Source organism: Phyllostomus hastatus, unplaced genomic scaffold (assembly GCF_019186645.2).
Source record: "Phyllostomus hastatus isolate PE091 unplaced genomic scaffold, TTU_PhHast_1.1 phas_scaffold_12, whole genome shotgun sequence".
Taxonomy (NCBI): Eukaryota; Metazoa; Chordata; class Mammalia; order Chiroptera; family Phyllostomidae; genus Phyllostomus; species Phyllostomus hastatus.
Window position 1 is genome coordinate 9,910,685 of NW_025334007.1, and position 19,476 is coordinate 9,930,160.

At 42.0% G+C, this 19,476-nt stretch overlaps 1 protein-coding gene across 1 annotated transcript in view; it reads right to left on the reverse strand.

Annotated features, from left to right (window-relative positions):
- PHEX (phosphate regulating endopeptidase homolog X-linked) overlaps positions 1-19,476 on the reverse strand; it is a 166,456-nt gene that overhangs the window by 94,901 nt on the left and 52,079 nt on the right. The window contains exons 10-11 of the mRNA XM_045856084.1: positions 14,638-14,731; positions 12,289-12,417 (exon numbers count right to left, since the gene is read on the reverse strand). Coding sequence (XP_045712040.1) covers positions 12,289-12,417; positions 14,638-14,731 — 223 coding nt within the window. The remainder of the gene's footprint in view (positions 1-12,288; positions 12,418-14,637; positions 14,732-19,476) is intronic.

Below are 19,476 nucleotides of genomic sequence, written 5' to 3' on the forward strand. Positions count from 1 at the left end.
CTTTCTGGAAATTTACCAAAAACTAGACATTAAATAAATCAATGCACCAAGTAATACTAAATTCTCATTGTCTCATTATTTATAATGTAACTACTTATTAAAATGGGTTTGAATTGATTCCTGATAAAGATATAAAAAATGGCATTAAAATAAGAAGCGAAGAACAGACCCATATTGATGTGGGAGAAGGGGTAAGGCCAGAAAAACTAAGGATAGTTAGAAAATGCTAAGGTTTCTGGCAACCAAGCAAGCTAATAAAACAATTCATACCAGTTTGTCAGGATTAACAAACTTGCATAGCTATTAATCGTGTTGGCAAAAGAAAAAAAAAAGAATATCGAACTATTTGAGCCCCAGACATGCTATAAAGCATGTTAGTTTGGTGGTACAAAAGTTCAGCACGTCCTTTTGTCAGAAAGCATAACTAGGGTGGAAGCAATAAGGACTAAAATCCTATCTACTGCCCTGGCCAGGTGACTCAGTTGGTTGGAACATCATCCCATACCCCAAAAGGTTGTGGGTTTGATTCTGAGTCACGGCACATACCTGGGTTGCGGGTTCAACAATCCCCAGTTGGGCACATAGTGGAGGCAATAGTGCGTGTGTTCTCTCGCTCTCATTCTCTGTCTCTCTGTCTCTCTATGTCTCTCTATCTCTCTCTCTCTCAAGTCAATACACATATCCTTGGGTAAGGGTATTATTTTTTAAGATTTCATTTACTTATTTTTAGAGAGGGGGAAGAGAGAGAGAATGAGAGGGAGAGAAACATCAATGTGTGGTTGCCTCTCATGTACTGGGGACCTGGCCCACAACCCAGGCATGTGTCCTGACTGGGAATCGAACCAGTGACCCTTTGGTTCACAAGCCAGTGCTCAATCCACTGAGCTACACCAGCCAGGGTGGGTAAGGATATTTGAAAATCTTATTTAGTAGATATGAACAGATAGACTGTGTTCTAATTTTATAACTCATCTTTCCCTGTTTCCCACTTTGCATTGCTGACAGGAAATGAAACAGATACCAGAATAATATTTAGAAATCAACCAGTCTCCCAACGATTTAGCCTTTGGCTGTGGGTAAATTTCCCCAGCAAAATAATTCAGCCTGGTCACTTCCAAAAGTCAGCTCTAGTGGAAGGCATAAATGCTTCCCTCCGGTGAGTGAATTTCCAGTACAGGGTCTTTGCAGCCCACAGATCTGGTCAGATATGTGTGACAAGACTATAGCTGGTAATGTGACAAAGGCAACACTGTCCAATATTATCCAGAGATGTAGACAACAAACAGGAAAGGCAGGCCAAATATGTCATCATTGTGGCAGCACACTGAAGAACAAGGGCAGGAGTGGTGTCCACACTTATTTCAAGAGAATTCCCAATGAGCTATCTAAATTATTTGTTGTGCTGGATGTCATTTTGTCAAAGGTTGCTTAAAAAGAGCTGTCAGAATTGGGGTCTGATGACATTCTTGTAACAAGATTTAGTCCTTAGAGAGTTGTGAAACCAGGATCTGTTAGAGAAATTACATTTGGCTCCTTGAGTAGTTTCATGACACTATCCTATGAGTCAGTTTTAGCATTAAATGATAGAGCAGGTTGTGGAATATGGCCAGGGAACTAGCATTAAAAGGATCTTTAACCCGACTGAAGGCTACGACACAGGGCATGTACGGAGGACTAGAAATAGCAAAAACCCCAGGCACCTTCCTCACTCTCACTCTTTCTAAGAGGAATTAGAAAGAAGAGATCTCAGTGCAGAAGAGTTGCCACAGTTGATGCCAGGACTTTGATGATATGAATTCTCTCCTTATGATTAATCTTAGGCATGACACACAGAAAAACGGTAACTAACAATCACTGGGCACTTACTATGCACCAGCCAGTGTGCAAAGCCTTCTACATAGATGAGCTCACTCAGTCCTCACCACGAACCAATGAGGTAGGTGCCGTAGTCCCCTTTATCTGTGGTTGCCCTTTCTGTGGTTTCAGTTGCCTGTGGTCAACCATGGTCCAAAAACATTTAATGGAAAATGCCAGAAACAAATAATTCACAAGTTTTAACTTGTGTACTGTTCTAAGTAGCATGAGAAAATCTTGCGCTGCCCCGCGCAGGGGGTGAATCATCCCTTTGTCCAATGGACTCACAATGTCTATGCTTCCCACCCATTAGTCACTTAGTAGCTGTCCTGGTTACGAGATCAGTTATGAGAGAAAGAGAGACCGACAGACAGACAGACAGATGGACAATGACCATATTGACGTAACTTTTATTACAGTATATTGCTATAACTGCTCTATGTTATTATTAGTTATTGTTACTCTCTTCATTTATAAATTAAACTTACCATAGGTATGTGTATACAGGCATGCCTCATTTTATTGTACTTTTCTTTATTGCACTTCACAGATGTTGCATTTTTTACAAATTGAAGTCAAGACCCTCCACCAGCATAAAGATTACAACTGTCTTTATTGTGGTGGTCTGAAAATGAACCCACAACATCACTGAGATATGCTTGTATAGGAAAAACCACACATATATAGGGTTGGGTGCTATCCATGGTTTCAAGCATCCACTGGGGGTCCTGAAATGTAGCCCCCACAGATAAAGGGAGACTGCTGCTTTCATATCCCTATCTGTGCTTCGCTGCCATAATGGTTTATCCCCTGCCTTTATCCCTTTGCTGTGTGGCTTTGCAGTTCCTTTCACTAAAAATGCAGAGTCTATTTCCCTGCTCTCAGGCTGGACTGGCACTGGGGCTTGCTTTAGTTAACAGAATGCAGATATGATATTATGCCAATGCTGAGCCTGGGCCTCAAGAGGCTGCACACGGGTTTCTGCTTGCTCACTTGCACCTGTGCCATCGCTATGAGAACATGCCCAGGCTAGCCAGGCTGAAGGAAGTAAAACACCTGGAGCAGAGCCGAGTCATCCGGATCACCTCTGCTGAAGCCAACCTAGGCCGGCCAACCCCCAGACATCCAAGAAGCCCAGCCAAAATAAGTCGAGTTGCCTTTGCAAACACCAACTGACTCCAGGTGTACCAGCCGTAATTGCTTATTGGTGAAGCCCACTGAGGTTTTGAGACTGATCATTATGCAGCATTGCTTTAGCAGCAGAAACTCATGTACCATTTATAAACAGGAAGATAGAGGCACAAAGAGGTTAACTAACTTGCCCGAATTAATCAAAGTAGAGCTGGGATATAAGATGCTAATGCAACTTTGCAGAAAACCAGATGTAATTTCTATGTAAGGTCAATATTTTATAACTATATATTTTTAAAAGCCCTTTAAAACTCAAATCATTTTGGTTAGCCTTAATGCAGACAGGTCTTCAGCAAAGACCCAGAGAAACTGATCTTGACAATGCAGCTGTTATCACTGACTAGACAAACAGAAACACAGGCCCTTGGTAGCCAGAGAGAACATTCTTCGCTTGACTTGTGTAGAATGGCCATACTGAGACCAACCCTCGTGAGTGGCAGCCTCTGCAAGGAACGAAGAACCCCTCCATATAAGGGCATTGCTATACTGCATGACACTGACTTTCTTGTGACTTCTGCCACCAACACTAGAGTTACATCTCATCTACTCAACTACTGAGAGAAACAGCGATGGGGGAATTGGAGAACTTGAATATTAATGGCAGTACATCGATTCAATTATCTTGGCTCACTAATGAGGTGAACTCCTAGTGTATGGAGGTTGCAAGTTCAAACTCCACCACTGCAATTGGACCCATGTGGGTACTTAAGTCCTCAGCACCAGCTGCAGCAGTATGGGGTGGGAGGAGAAACCTGTTCTTGGGATAAGAATCACTACAGGAATTGCTCACGCAGAGCAGCTCAGAAAACTGGAAGATACTGCAGGTCATATATTTCATTACTTGGGAACATGAACAATGTCTTTACCATAAAGAGAAAAAAGAATAAGCTACTAGGGTACAGGAGAAATTAGTGAATTGTTTTACACAGTAAGTAAAGTTTCAATTCCTCACTCAGTAAAGTCTGTATCTGAAGTGAAAGAAGAGATTTGTTCCTCATTAGCTAGACAAACTTTGTATATACGGAATGCTTTAACATATAATGAGAGACCAGTGACTTTAGCTTTGATTTGAGGGTTGACAAAGACCCTCTCCTTGACTAAACTTTAGTCAGGTTCCTGTAAGCCTAGGCCTCCACCCTGGCCCCCATCCTGCCCTTGCCAGGCCCACACAGCCTCCTTTTGTCGAGAATCCTGATTAAGTCAGCTGAGAGAGAATCCTCCACCCTTGACATCTGAGCAGCCTCGTCTCTGGTCAAATTCCTCATCCCCCACCCTTGATATGTGAGCACTCTGGCCTGCCTTCAGCAAAAGTCCCCTGACCCTTGATGTCTCCTCTTGGTAATTTTCCATCCACTGATCCCCTTAGTCTGCTTGCTGGTTATGAATCCCCAGCTGTTTCCTCTTCTTCGATGGGAGGGAATTTCAGGGGAAAAGGGGAAGTGCTTGCAGGAACAAGTATAAAGGACTCGTGGACAAAAACAAGGAGGGGTGGAAACGGGAGGGAGGTGGAGAGGACTGGGGGCGGGTGGGCTGGGAAGGGAGTAAAAGGCAGAAAACTGTACTTGAACAACAATTAAAATAAAATAAATAAATAATAAAAATAAAATTTTAAAAATCAATTTAAAAAATCCCCAGCTGTCGAACCCCATCTCTCCCCTACCGTGAAAGTCTTCACACCTTCTGCAATAGTCCTGAAAAAAGTCTCCCTTACTGTTTTAACAAGTATCAAAATGCTTTTTTTTCTTAAACAGGGATCACCCTATAACAAAATCACAGAAAATTTGAAGGAGCAACAAAAACGGCCTATTGGCAGAATTGACTACTTGTGAATAAGCATAAGTAGTTTGGAACACAGAGTCTATAATGAAATAAAATCATATGGTTTTTTAACTTAGCTCACACAAAAGTTTAAATGGAAACCCCAATTTTACAGAATTTTCTAGAAATGACAGTAGGAGCAGAATGAGATTTTTTTTTCTTCTCTCTCTTTTGCTTCAACACTTAATAGAAAATTGTTCTTGGATGTATATGCTCACATTTCTGCCTTAGTAACTAAAGAATGATAAATATTTTAAAAAGACTTTAATGAAAAATTTTACAGAGCCTTGGGTGGCCATGCCAAACATCAAGGATCACTCCTCAGAATGATGTAATGTAGAAAATACTGAAATTACAGCTCACTGTGTTGGCTGAACCAAAGATATACCTCAAAAGTTGCTCTTAAGTGAATTTTCTGATAATCAACTTACTTCATACTGTTTCCCTCTTACTTCTGAAAATTATGTGAACACAAAAATGCAATGTGCACTAGTTGAATCTGAATTAAGATTTCAACTGTTATTTGTCTTCAAAATACTGAAATACTAGGTGCAAAATCTATTCCAACTGTTTCCTATCACTAAAATGCTGAGAAATAGAAAGTGTGTGTCTTTTATTTTTATGGTATCTTAATATATGAATAAATAATTTTCTGGTAAGGGTGAAATAATTCTTTAAAAAGCCACTAAGTCTCCTCATTATGACAGGTCTCCTCATTCCAGTCATAAAAATGGTGAAAATTCGAGAGTTTTTTTTTTACAGAGAAGCAAGGGAATAAAGCACTGGCTTAAAGCTAGATCATCTGGGCCTGAAACCTACCTAAACCATTTTTGAGCTGTATGATTTTGGGGAATTTACTCTCTGCGCCTCAGTTTTCCCATCTGGAAAATGGGGGCAGTGATAGTAGTTATAGGTCCAATGTTAGGATTAAATGAATTAACACATTGAAAGCACTTAGAAGAGTGCCAGACATTCCGTTAAACCTCAGTAAAAGTTAGCTACTTCATCATCATCATCACCAGATTTTAAAAATATTATATCCTGACCATCACACTCACACCAGGCCCATGGTGACCATTCCTTCCTTTCCCAGCCGTCACTGGGATCTTCGCCTGCCCTCTGTGGATGTGGCTCTCTAACTGGGGACATTTATCCATACACTACAGATATAAATTATCATTAATAAAAGTGGAAGAGAAAAATAGCAAGTAATAACTTTAGACATCCCCCCTACACACACACATACCCCTAATCCTCTCTCCTGTCACGAAGGTCATGAGTATACACAGATCAGGGCGTGTCACTGGGGACTAGAGCATCACCTCTATTTATAGTGACAATGCAGCATGAACTCTCTAAGGATCCCCACTTTCATACCCTGGGTATAACTTTCCACAAAAACAGCTTGTTAAATATTTAGCTAATATGCTGTATTTCAAAATTATGCATGACCTTTGACTAAATAACACAAAAAATTAAAGACGTTCTCTGACATAAGAGGTCCTGATTCTGGGTTCTGAAGATTAGAGAAAGAATGTTTGCATTTAAAGGCACAAAATGCTATTTCCCCAGGACGTATTTAAGTTTGGCTTCCAAAGTATTGACCAAGATTTAAAATGTGGGAGAATTCCACATAAAAATCTGTATTTCTGACTTAAAAAAAAAAAACTCCAGAAACCTAGCAACCCTCGATGGGCGCCCTGAATGAAGACAGCCCAGGCTGCACCGTGGATTTCCCATTCATTCCTGTCCACCACTACTGTGTCCCAGACACCGAGGCTCAGAGACAATCACCACTCCTCACTGCAGTTGCCAGGGCTTTCGCTGATACCAGCTTAGCTTTACTCCTGTAGATCATTTAATGTTCCTCACTGACTGTGAGGGTATTTGAGCTTGGAACCCCTAGCTTTCATCTTGACTGAGTCCCTTGCATCTCCCAGGCCCTGAACATCTTCAACCTGCAGATTCCACTCCACCCAGTTGCAGAGTCAATGAGAGCCAAGCCTCCGAGAGGTACTCCATCAGAGTAGGGTCTGGAGGTTCTCCCCTCCTCTAAGCCAGTATGCCAGGGAACCTGAGACATCCTCACCAAGAAGCAGCTTGACTCCCACTCCTGCCCCATTCCCAGGCCCAGAGTCCCTGTCTTGTTTGAGTCTTTCCCTTCCGATGTTAGAGCCCTCCATGAAAGTCAGCTGGCCAGGAACCAGCGACTCCACCTTCCAACCCTGGCTACTAGTACCTGCTCACCCAGGGAGGTGATCTCTGAACTCAAGAGATTCCCCTTCAATTCTTCAGATGGTCATTGTTCCATCTGGTAACCACATGTCAATATTACAGCCACACATGGCAACTGAAGTGTGGCGAATCCAAATTGAGACGTGCTCTAAGTATAAAATACACAGGGGTTTCAAAAACTTAGATTGAAAAAAGCCTATAACTGTAACATTAATAACTTCTGGATTAATTACTCATTGTAATGATATTTCGGATTACTTGGTTAAACAACATGTATTATGAAAATTAATTTCACCTGTTTGCTTTTAGTTTTTTTAATGAAGTTACTAGAAAGTGCAGAATTACCTATGTGGCTCATATTCAAGTTCTGTTGAAGAACATTACTTGATGTGACAAAGACAGCCACAGTCTAAAGAATTCTGCCACTCCCTCCCCTGGCCTGTCCCTCAGGGACAAGTGAGGCTTGCAGCCAGTCTCACTTGGGTGAAGGCCCTGTCCCACTATCTAAGAGGCAAGAGACTGTTCCCTACCACCTCTTTAGGTGACTTTTTGTTAAAGGATTCTCCTTTTTCTACATGTTATCCTTCCCATTTGTAATGAAACTTGTAAAACCCCCAGTTATGTGTCAGTGAATATATAAGAGCATGGTCTGTACGCACACGCACACTTCCGTACAGGACGTCATAAGGAAATACTGTGGAATTGTGTGCTTTCCCAGAACTCTGCTAGCTTGGGGGTGGGGCGTGCTTTCTTTCCACACAGGAAACCTCAAAGTGAAATGCTCTCTCCCAAACTCTATGACAAAGGGTGCCAACCAGAGGCAACCTCGCCATTTGCCGTTAAGAGGCTGCAGAAACAGAAATACTGAGAAGCAGAAAGTTCCTTGGAGGAATCTAGGTACCAACTTTCAGAGGAAATCTAAACAGTTCAGGACAGAAGAAAAAAAAAAAGGCAAGAAGCCTGGAGGCCCTCACACAGGGTTTGGCAAAATCCATTTAAACCAATCTGAATCAGGGACAGTTTGAATGATCTGAAAGCTGAAGCAGTTACTTGTACTAATGCAATAGGCTTTGCTCAGTGAAGTACTGCTGCCCAACTCAGCAGCCTGCCTGGCTCACAGGAATCACCAGGGCAGGGTTTCTCACTGGTAATGGTAATTCCTTGCAAATGAATGAATCAAAGGCCTTGTTCCTTCCTCGAAGTGTGATCCCTGGACTAGCAACATCAGCATCACCTGGAAGCTTACTATGCAAATTCTTGGGTCCTACCCCTGACCCAAGTAAAAAGATCCTTGTTACAACACAGTGAGATCCTTGTGTGATTCTTGTACACATTAAAGTTTGAGAAGTACCTGAAGTTTAACCTTCTGACTGTGTTCATTTGCTTAACAGATTGTTGTAAATAAAACAAGGGTAGCCTTCCTTCTGAGGTAGCTTCTCTGGAATTTGTCCCATTGGGGATCTTTCTGTTTTCCTTTGGTCTGTAGCTAATAATGCAAAATATGTTTTCATGTAAATCAGTGGTTCCAGGTGGTTCTTGGATAGTAGCCCTGTAGCAGGGTATAAAAAGCCAGCTATTTCTCTTATGAATTTCCAATTTAAGTATTCCCTGAGGCAAATAGCTTCAGATTAAGGGATGCAAATGATTTTAGGTAAAATAGATGAGTATCTATGCAACTATCATACAATTTCCAAGTCCCGTGTACATCAAAATAAGGGGGGGGGATGCCAAAATCAACTTTGTTTTCAAATGTTACACCCTGACACATAAAAAAGGGACTTTCACACCAAAACTGAAGAAAACAAATTAATCCACATACCTTTCATATTACTTAAAATTCTTGTACTGCCAAAAAAGTCCTGCTATATAAAAAACACCCCCATTATCCCTTAATTGTTTTCGTATCCTTCCAAGAGGTTATGTTACCACAGTGATTAGCTGATAAATCTCAATCTATTTACTCCAACCGAGGAGTGAAAGAAAACACACAGTGGGAATAGTGAGTATTTTGAAATAAGACATTCTTCAGTGGAATTATTTGCAAGACGGAAACATTCAGGTTCAAATATAAAGTCTCAAACTTGGCTTAGTCCTCCAAAGTATCAAAAGACAGCAATAATTCAGGAAAATAGTTCCAATGCCAACTTCAGCACAAAATACATAGTTACGTACTATATACGGACACATGACACCAAGCAGTTGGTGTCATTATGTAGCAGCAGTACGTAAAACTAACCATGCGAATTATCATAACTGACTTTTGTCCTCTTTTTGTCTTTAAATTCAGTATTTACTTGCCACCTGCATCCAAGCTGCTCATATATTTGTATCTGATTGACTATAATGGATTGTTATTAGTGAAGGGGAGCAAAAGATACCACCCCTAAAATACGCCTCTTTGGCATAGTGATTATTTTGAGCTGATTAGTTTGGAGCGGCTGCAGAGACAGGAGAAGCTCTGAAAACAGAGAAGTTAGCCTTTTGTGAGAGAAATGAACATTTGCAATGGGAATCTCCATTGTAACAGTCTCTCTCTCTCTCTCTCTCTCTCTCTCTCTCTCTCTCTCTCTCTCTCTCTCTCTCTCTACAGGAAGAGGAGGATGGCTAAATCTCTAAACTCTTATCTGTGGAGAAGGCAGGACTTAAACCTGCACAATAACCTTTCCCTTGCTTCCTGTGCCTTTCCTGGTCACCTCCCATAACTGCCCCTCCCACCCCAACATCTTTTTTTGTCTTTACCTGGGGATAGCATTTAAGGTGGCGGCTTGGGCTATTTCAAGGAATTACTCAACCTTCCTGGGTCTCTCCCATGTACACGGGAGGTATACATTTTACTAAACTTGTTTGTTTTTCTCTTGCCAATCTGTCTTTGATTGTAGGGGATCTTAGCCAAGAACCTAGAAGGATAGAGGGAGAATTATATTTTCTTCCCCTACATTAGTTAATCACGCCTAGATAATTTGCTTCATGCCATTTGTAAAATATAATTCTTCATAGAGAAAGTGCACACCAAAGAAAAAACCTGGCTAAATCCAAATTTCTAATTCAAAATACACACCCTCCTCCAATGCAGCTGAAACAGATGAAGGAAAAAAACACTGCCAAGGTAAGGAAATGGGGACAACTGTAAGTGAACAACAATAAAAATGAACAATTAAGAAGGAAAATCATGACCTTCAAACTCACCTAGACCTTTGCTGCCTCCAGGCAGCCATACTCTATTGCCTCAGCTTCCTCATTCTCCCACTCCCCTCCACGAGTAGTTCACACCTTCTCCTGTCCCGTCTGACCTTCATCCCTGACCTCTGTCCCGAACTTAAGATTCATATACCCTGCTGTCTCCTTGACATCTCCAGCCAGAAGTCTGATAATATCTCAACTTTGACATGGTCAGAACTAAACTCCCGATCTTCTCCTCCAGACCAGGTCTTCGCACAGTATTCCCCTTATCCGTTAACAACTGCATACTCCCATTTAATCAGACTCAAAGCTCTTACTCTCGCAACTGTCATTCAATGTACCAGCAACTGATTCTCCACTTCTGAATGCAGTCAAAATCCACCCCCTTCTCACAACTTCTGTGGCCACCACCTGGTTCAAGACACCATCCTCTTTGGCCTGGTCCCTCTAATAGTCTCCTAATTGCTCCCTGCTTCTATCCTAGACGCTCTATAGCACAGGTGGCAAACACAAGGCCTGCGGGCCAAATCCAGCCCTCCACCTTGTTTTATCCCTCCCAGCACCTTGTTTCTATCCAGCGGCAGCACCGAGCTCCTTGCCCCTAGTTAAGGAGTAGTTACATGTATACAGTCCTAAAGTTACATTCGGCCCTTTGCAGGCAACCACGAGGCTGATGTGGCCCCCGGTGAAAATGAGTTTGACCCCCCTGCCCTGTAATCTCTTTTCAACAAAACAGCCAGGGTGATCTCTCAACATAAGGGAGGTCACATCAGGCCTCTTCTCAAAAGCCTGCATTACATCCCCACTTCACTCAGGGTAAAAGCCAACATTTTTATGATGGCCTACAGGCCTTAGAAAGTGCCACCATCCCTATCATTGCTCTGACCTCACGGCCTACTTCTCCCACCCTCGTTCACCCCACTCCAGCCCTGTGGACCTCCCTGCAATTTCTGGAGCACTCCAGGCACTGCCTTATGGCTTTTGCTGTTCCTTCTGCCTAGAACACTCTTCCCCCAGATAGCTGCCATGTCTAATTTTCTCACTTCCTTTAAATCTCTGCCCAATGTCACCTTCATAGTGAGGCTTGCCTTGACCGTCTTATTTAACCCTACAACCCACTCCCCACATCCACACCTTGCAGCGTGCCTGGTTCTTCTTTACCCCAACTCCTTTCTTTTTTCCAGAGTCCTTGTCATTTTCCAACACACTTGTTAATTTAGGCATTGTGTTTTCTATTGTCTGTGCCCCGCCCCCCGCCATTTGGATGTCAACTCAAGGAGGCCAGGAAGCTTTGTCTGTTTTGTTTTCTTATGTATCCCATGGCCTAGAACAGTGTTTGGTGTGTAATAGGTGTTCAACAAATATTTGTTGACTAAATGAATGAAACTAAACCTCAGCTCTTATCAGATGTATCTGGCCGGGCCAAATAGCCAGGGACCAAGGTACCCGGAAGTTCATTATACTGTTCTTCCCACTTTCGTATGTTCATATGTTTAGAAATTTCCAAAATAAATGGGTTTAAGTTTGTAAAAAAGTACATATGCAAAGTGTTTTCTGTGAGAGAAGTGTCATACTCCTTTAGTTTTTAGAAAATAGCATAAGAAGAGAAGAATAAAAGACGTGCATCTTATTTCTATTTCTGAGCCACTTAATAACTTAAATATATTACAAATCATTCCATTTCTGGGGCTCCAGCTTCCTCATTTCTAAAACAGAGAGGCCTGACTAGAAAACCTCTACCTTTTGTAATTACAGCAGCTCAAATATCCAATCAAAACTGATCCAGTCCCCTTTTTTCCTAAGCATGGACCTCACACATTAATTTCTATAGCAGAAATTCTGACTATGGCATGATTTCATGCTTTTCTCACTTCTAAATTTCCTTAATTTTCAGGACTACATTCTATGTTTGAGTTTTCAGTTAACATGAAACCGAGAGTGGCCTGCGGACCATATCCGTGTCAGAGCCCGTCAGCTGCCTTCGGTTTTAGGTTGGGGAGAAGCACTTACCATCTCCTTCTTATCTTCCTGGAAGTGCACATCCACAAACATTTTTCCAGCAACATAAGGGAGGGCGCTTTCGATAAAGTTTACACATTTGTCCCACTGAGGCAACAAAGTCGTGGTCCCCTGGATTACCTGTAGGAGATCATTGATCCAGGTTTAGTTTCACTTGGATCAAATCTATGGCAGAAACAAATTCAACAACCTGAAGAAAACAGTCTGTGAAACACCGCACACTCCGACCCACACACATGTGTCTGATAGTAAAGCCAAAGGTGTAATCAGATGAAAACCATTCTGCTTGTCCCCAGTTATATTAAAAAGTAAATGAAAACCTTTTGACAGTAGAAAATAAGGTATTTCTCCTTTCCTTCCACTTTTCCCCAATAAACAAAGGATTTAGGCAATAGCACAGCTTTTCTGCAGTTTATAAGGATATAAGGAGATGCTTTCCAAATGGCCGGCTACTGTTTAATATCTACTGAGAACTGAGGTTACGCCAAGGAAGGTCTGGAGTCGATTGGTGGTCAAGGTTCCTGCCCAGCGAGGGTTTCCTTGCTCCAGGTAGTACGCTCACAAGGCAGGCCAGGAGCACACGGCCCACCGTGAACAACCCAGGAGCGTATTTACATTGTGTTCCAAAGAACACACTGGTAACCAAGTAAAAACCAGATGTAAATGTTTCTCTCATCTGTCCCAATTAAATCATCGTAAGAAAACATTTACAAACAAGTAAAGAGGTTCCCAAGCAGGACTTGCAAGGCTCAAAGGTTTACTCTTGGGGATGAAAGCAGAGAAACAAATATTATGTGGTTGCACTGGGAGGTGGGGAGTTCAGAGCACTCACAATGCGAAGCGAAGGCCGGCAGTGAGGAAGGCAGGCCCTGAGCCTGGTGGCTGGAGGTGTCCCTTGAACAATGTTAGACCCAGGCTGTTGCAACATGGTGAATGGGATTAACAATGAAGTTCATCTATTCTTTCTCTACTCTCTAGTAACGCAATCCCTCTCAGAGATAAGGAATGAATCTATTTTTAAAGCCTCTAGAGAAAGAGGCCCTATAACTTTCTTGTGCAGGTCAATATTATATTTAGCACTTAACATTCAAAAAACATCCCCTCGTACCTAACCTCAAAATTTTCACACTCTACTTTGTACACCTCTCTCTCTGATTATGCTCACAGTGGGGGTGAAAAGCAACTGTGTGCCATATTTTATGTGAACCATAGGGAATGGATGTGTGTGTGTGTATGTATATGCACATGCATAGGAGGAGTTTACATATATATACATATATACATATATATACACATACATATATATGTAAAATCTACTTGCCTTTGTAGCTTAACCCTTTGATATGACCTCAATATGCACAGTTGTTTTCTGCTATTCTATATAAAACTCATGACTTTATATAGCGACTTTAAAAGGCCAAAATGTATTCAAAATCACTGTGTTACTACTCAAGAATAACGATCCACTAAGAATTTCTGTACTTACCAGTATCTGTAGTAACTAAAACAGCTGTTAAATGAAATCATAGCTTATAAAATTCATCACTCTCTTAATTTCAAATTTAGAGAAGAATAAAACATTGTTTAAAGTCACTAAATTCTTAAAATGCTCATTTTTTTTAAAAAGCCACAAAATCCTGAAGTCCTCTCGTGGTGGGAGAATTATTCAGACAAAAGCTTCTGAAACAAAGACAAGCGGTAAAACCTCTGTAAGATCAGGATAAAAGTGGGACAGAAGCAAAGATCAAAGTGCCAACTGAAGGAGGGGGAGGAGAAGAGTGTTTCAGACAGTTGAAGGAGGTCTCCAAGGAGTCTGGAGTTAGGCTTCTCCCGTTGAGCAGAGTTAGGATAGGTTCGGAGATTGGAAAGATCAAGGTAAAGTTAAAGACAAAAATTGATCCCTAAATTAAAGATGAAACTTTACCATCTAATACATAGAGCGTGCACATTTTGAATATTCAGAATGCTAAAATGAAAGATAGTTAAAAATGCATCACTAAGAAATATTAGAACTGTAATTACAGTGGCCCAGTTAAAAACAGTGGCAGAAAAGGGGAAGCAGCTGATGAAAGTTGGGGAGTGAAGACAGCGTGATGGTCCCAAGCACTGCCCTACGTGTCTTCATACAGCCCCATCAAAGCAGGGTGCGAGCGTACCTTGCTGTATGTAAGGTTCACCTCAATAAAAAGAAATAAAGCAAAAAAAAAAAGTAGAAATTGGCGAGCAAAACTCCCTCTGTCCAATGCTAAAGATGAGTTTTACTGGATTAGTTAACATGTGGACTATTCCTACGTGTAAAGTTAGCCAGCGAGGTAACATTGCAGTATTTTTAAAGCTTACCCTTGAGAATTCCAGCCACCTATACTGAAAGCGCCTGCTAAGGTTTGGAATTCTGGAATAAACCATCCTCCACACCAAATAGTTGGCAATAGTCCTGTTGACAGAGAGAGATGCACATTTGTTATACTTAGGTTGCTATCTGATGCTCTGCAGAACACCATGGGGAAAGCTGTTGGCAAAGCTCCATGGAGGGACTTCTGGCTTATAAAAAACTGCATGACTTTCACTTGAAAAATGGCGTAGGATGATAAAATGCCAATAAGCTCAACCAAAAATGGCCTGCTTTTCACCACCTACTAGAAAAAGAGGAAATGAATATTCCATCTCCAGGCCTCCCTGGAACGTTCCGCTTTTCCTCTCAGGGCATGGAGTCCACTATTGCCCAGCCTTTCATGTCTAGAAATTGGCCACACCCACACTGTTGAATTGTTAGGTGACTTAATAAAAATGCAGATGAATTCTTATCTTTGGAAGCAAACAGCAATATACTGGCGAATACCAATTACCTAGATTGGCGCCCCGGTTCTGTACTCATGACATGTGAATTTGGGCAAATTGCTAAAGCTCACTGATTGCACCATTACTTGTCATACAATGCAAATGACCCCTACCTTCCAGGGTTCTTGTGAGATTCATATAAGTAAGAAAATGCTTCACGAAGAGTAAATTCCAGATTTCTACTGTTTCTGTCCACTTCCAAACATAAACACCATATGCTCATGTAATATCCATAATACATATTGTAAAAATCCATTACACTTTGTTAAGTGTTGGCTTTTTCTATAAGAAAAAGATGCCTTGACCTCAGAAGGATGCGTGATCTGCGTTAATTTCTAACTCAACAGTGATGATGAATTTTTAATGACCCATCTCCTCCCAGCTGTGCCATTATTGCGGTGACTAATGACACACATTCCTGCAACGGCTCCTGAGTCAGCCAGCCGTGTGAGAGCGGCGTGACGTGATGAGGGCAAGGGCTCCATGAAGAACAACTCTCACGTGTACTAGACCTACTGGGTGATCGCTCCCTAAGTTATGTGTCTAGCCACAATTTTGGATGTCTGAAACTAACATAATAGTGTGTGCCAACTGCAACTGAACTATTTAAAATATTTTTTAAAAAAGAATACTCATTTGCATGGCACTGAGTAAACTTACCCATTTGAGTTGAACCCAGTAGATGTGCACTCCTAGCACTAACATATTTTTCAACATATACACACAACGTGTGTTTTATTTCCATGTATGTAAACTAATATTAGAAATGTTTTGACAACTGTAGAAATAGAAATTTCAAAAGATAAAATGAAGCCCTGGCTGGCATAGCTCAGTGGACTGAGCTCGGGCTGCGAACCAAACTGTTGCAGGTTCAATTCCCAGCCAGGGCACATGCCTGGGTTGCAGGCCATGACCCCCAGCAACCGCACGTTGATGTTTCTCTCTCTCTCTCTTTCTCCCTCCCTTCCCTCTCTAAAAAAATAAATAAATAAAATCTTTTTTAAAAAGATTACTTTCACAGTGTAGGGCTCATGAGAAGCTCCCCCCTCCCTTGGAAAAAAAAGATAAAATGACATAAAGATATTTTCAAAAATCATTACTTAAACGTTTAAGTATCATTAGTTAATCCTTGAAGAAGCATTATCCACATAGGGTATTACAGCAATGACGGGGGGCGCAAATCAACATTTCACAGAGTTTCCTTGGCCACTTCAAAATATCTGGAACCATACCCTCGTCAGATCTGGCTATACCACTACTGTCTTTACCTCGTCACCGGTCCAGCCAAGACAGCACACTAGCATTGGAAAAGGGCCACTTCTGCCAATCTCTTGCCATCCACTTGTGCTTACTTTACTAGCAGTAAGCTTCAATTCGTGTTTCTGTGCAATAATTTTAAAAGCCATGCGTCCATTTTTTAAAGAGTAAAGTACATAACAAAATTCATTTCTCTATAAGTGTATATGTGAACAGTTCAAGATTATTTTCAACAGAGCTAATGAAAACAAATGGCCAAGGGTGGCAATGTCCCTCCCACCCCCATGCTCATGTGTCCCAAGCAATGCAGCAGGGCCAATAGCCATCCATATAGAACTCTATAAAACCTAATATTTTCTCAATAAAAATAAAGACACAGAAATGTTAACATTTTCTTCTTGAATTCGGTGGGTATTGCTGGGAAATGTGCACTCACCCACAGAGACCACTGCTCTTATCAGTAAAGTCTAGCCCTAATTCATGCTGTGTTGAGGCTACTGTGATAAACACATAGTTTTACATCATTCCCTTGGATCTTCTGAGTTCACGTCGCCACTCATGAGCAAGACAAGAACTGCCCACTGAGCATTTACTGTTGCCCACGTATTGTTCCAGGTGCCATGAGGAATGTAAAGAAACAGGTACCGGGGGCTGACATTCATAGACCTGAGAGTCTGGTTAGGAGACACAGGACGTCAGATTTCAGCCTATTCAGAGAACCAGGTTTCTGAATCGAAGGCACGCATAGTAACTACATATGACATCCTCCCGTCACTTGAGCAGCACACCTGGAGCACCTAGGTATGTACTAATAGTTCTGGGCACTAGGGAGATGGAAAGGTGAGACAGATATAGTCCCTGGTCTCCTGAAGCTTGTGGCTGAGCAGGGAAAATGGAGCAAGTGCATCAATAATGATTTGCCAGACCCTAGCACCAAAAAGTGCCTGCCAGACACTTCAGCAGAAGGAGCACACAGCTCAAACTGAGGGATGAGAGAACTTCATGAGAGGGGCATGAGCTACGGCCAAAGGGTGGGAGGCTTGGGGGTATGAAGCAAGAACATGAACTGTGGACAAGCTAAATAATGAAGGACAGCTTATGTGTTGGCGGAGATTGTGAGCAGGGTCATCACTCTCAGAGCCAAACAGCCACTAGTGTAGAGAATGTCAGTCAGCAGGGGAGAGGCTGGACCTAACACAAGGTATGTGCGTTCTTCAAACTTAAAATCCTGCTTGCTGGGTGTGAGAGCTATGCTGGATCCATAGGTGTGGATTAGAAGGTCCGTGGCCACCAGCTGTATTACGTGAATTCAAAAGATATTCCCTCAAGGGGGCAGTGATGAGCCAGATTAACTGGGAACATTGTTAGGATGGGGCCTGATGGTGGTAGAAAAGGGCCTGGTGGTGGAAGCTTACTGGAGTTTAAGAAGTGTAAGCCTCTCCAACTCCCTTGAAATCACACCATGTTGGCATTATCTAGAACCCCCCACAGCACCGCTATAGGAGAGATGTTATTGTGCCCATTTTAAAACCAACGAAACTTGAGGCCTAGAACAATTAAGTAACTCCTCATGATTATATAGTCAGTGGGTCTCCAACTTAGTAAAATCACCTGGGGAGTTTTAAAAGTCCCCATGTTCAGGTCCCTTCACCCCAATTACACGAAAATCTCTAGGGTGTAAACCCAGCATGCATAGTGTTTTCTTAATCCCAATGACCAGCCAAGCTGGAGAACCAGTGTAATAAGCGATGGGAGCTCGATCAGATCCAGGCATGTCTAACTCTAAGTCTGTGTGCTATTCCCCGTTCTACACAGTGATGCACAAATCCCCATAATTCAGCACCAATTTCCAGACCGATCATGGAGACCCGAAAATACTCTGACAAAGTCACTTAGCGGAAATCTGTAGGTACAAAGAAAGAACAGCGTGTGAGGACTTCATGGGCAAGGCATTACTAAGATGTCAGCATTACAGGACCTCAGAGAGCCGGGAGATGGACCGCAGGAAAACACACGCAGTCAGACAATGGCACTGAAGAGCTGCTCCGCTGTGTGATACATACCCTGATGGAACTCGGGGAGCACACAGCTTGAGAGTGCTAATATTACCACACCAGGAGCAGATCTGACCATAATGACTGGATTGCTACTACCTAATGCTCAGACACACCAAAAAAAAAAAAACCAAACCACTCACATTCAGCAACAGTCCTTGAAAATAACAAATACTATCTTTTTTCCAAAAAGCATTTTCAGCAGTATGGTAATTTCCCCCAAATAACAATAAATAAAGCAGAGGAAGGCAAAGCATCAGAAGAGAACTCACTACTATGAGAGCAACATGAAATCATTTCTGAAAGCCTCTGACTGGGAAGCTTGTTTTTAAAGAAGCTTTTGCTGCCCTTTGTTCTCAGTTAGTGGCAGCTTACACTTGCATTGCATTTGAGGATCATACAGTATCTTTAATGACGCTCATGGCACTGCTATGGGTAGTTATTATCATCTCCATTTTCAGATGGAAAAACAAAGGTCAGAGGTCAAGGGATGTCCAAGGATGTGTCAAATCCAGGACTAACGTTTAAGCCTTCACATCCCAGAGCTTGCATTTGCTCCTCTGGGTCATACTACTTCAGGTAAGCCAAACGATTTCTTCTCAAAACCCCTCAAAGCCAAAGGAATCTTCCTAAATCCTAAAGGCTACTCAGAGCTATGCCTAGGACTGGTTCCAAAATTGTGTCCCCAGACCAGCAACTTCAACATCACCTGAGAACTTGTTAGAAAATTCCTGGGCCTCGCCCCAGACCTGCTGAATCAGAAACCGTGGAGGTGGGGCTCAGCAGTATAAGAAGCCCTCCATGGGATTCTGATGCTTGTCAGGTTTGAGAACCTCTGGTCTCAGAAAACTCCATCTTCTCATCTTTCTGCACACACATAAAGTAGGACTTTCTAAAACCCAGATCAGTGCTTCTTATACTTTATAAATCCCCTGGGGAGCTCTTTAAGTTGTAGATTCTGATTCAGTGAGTGTGGGGCAGAGCCTGAGGTTCTTCTCCTACAAGGCTCTCATGCAAAGGCTACACTGCT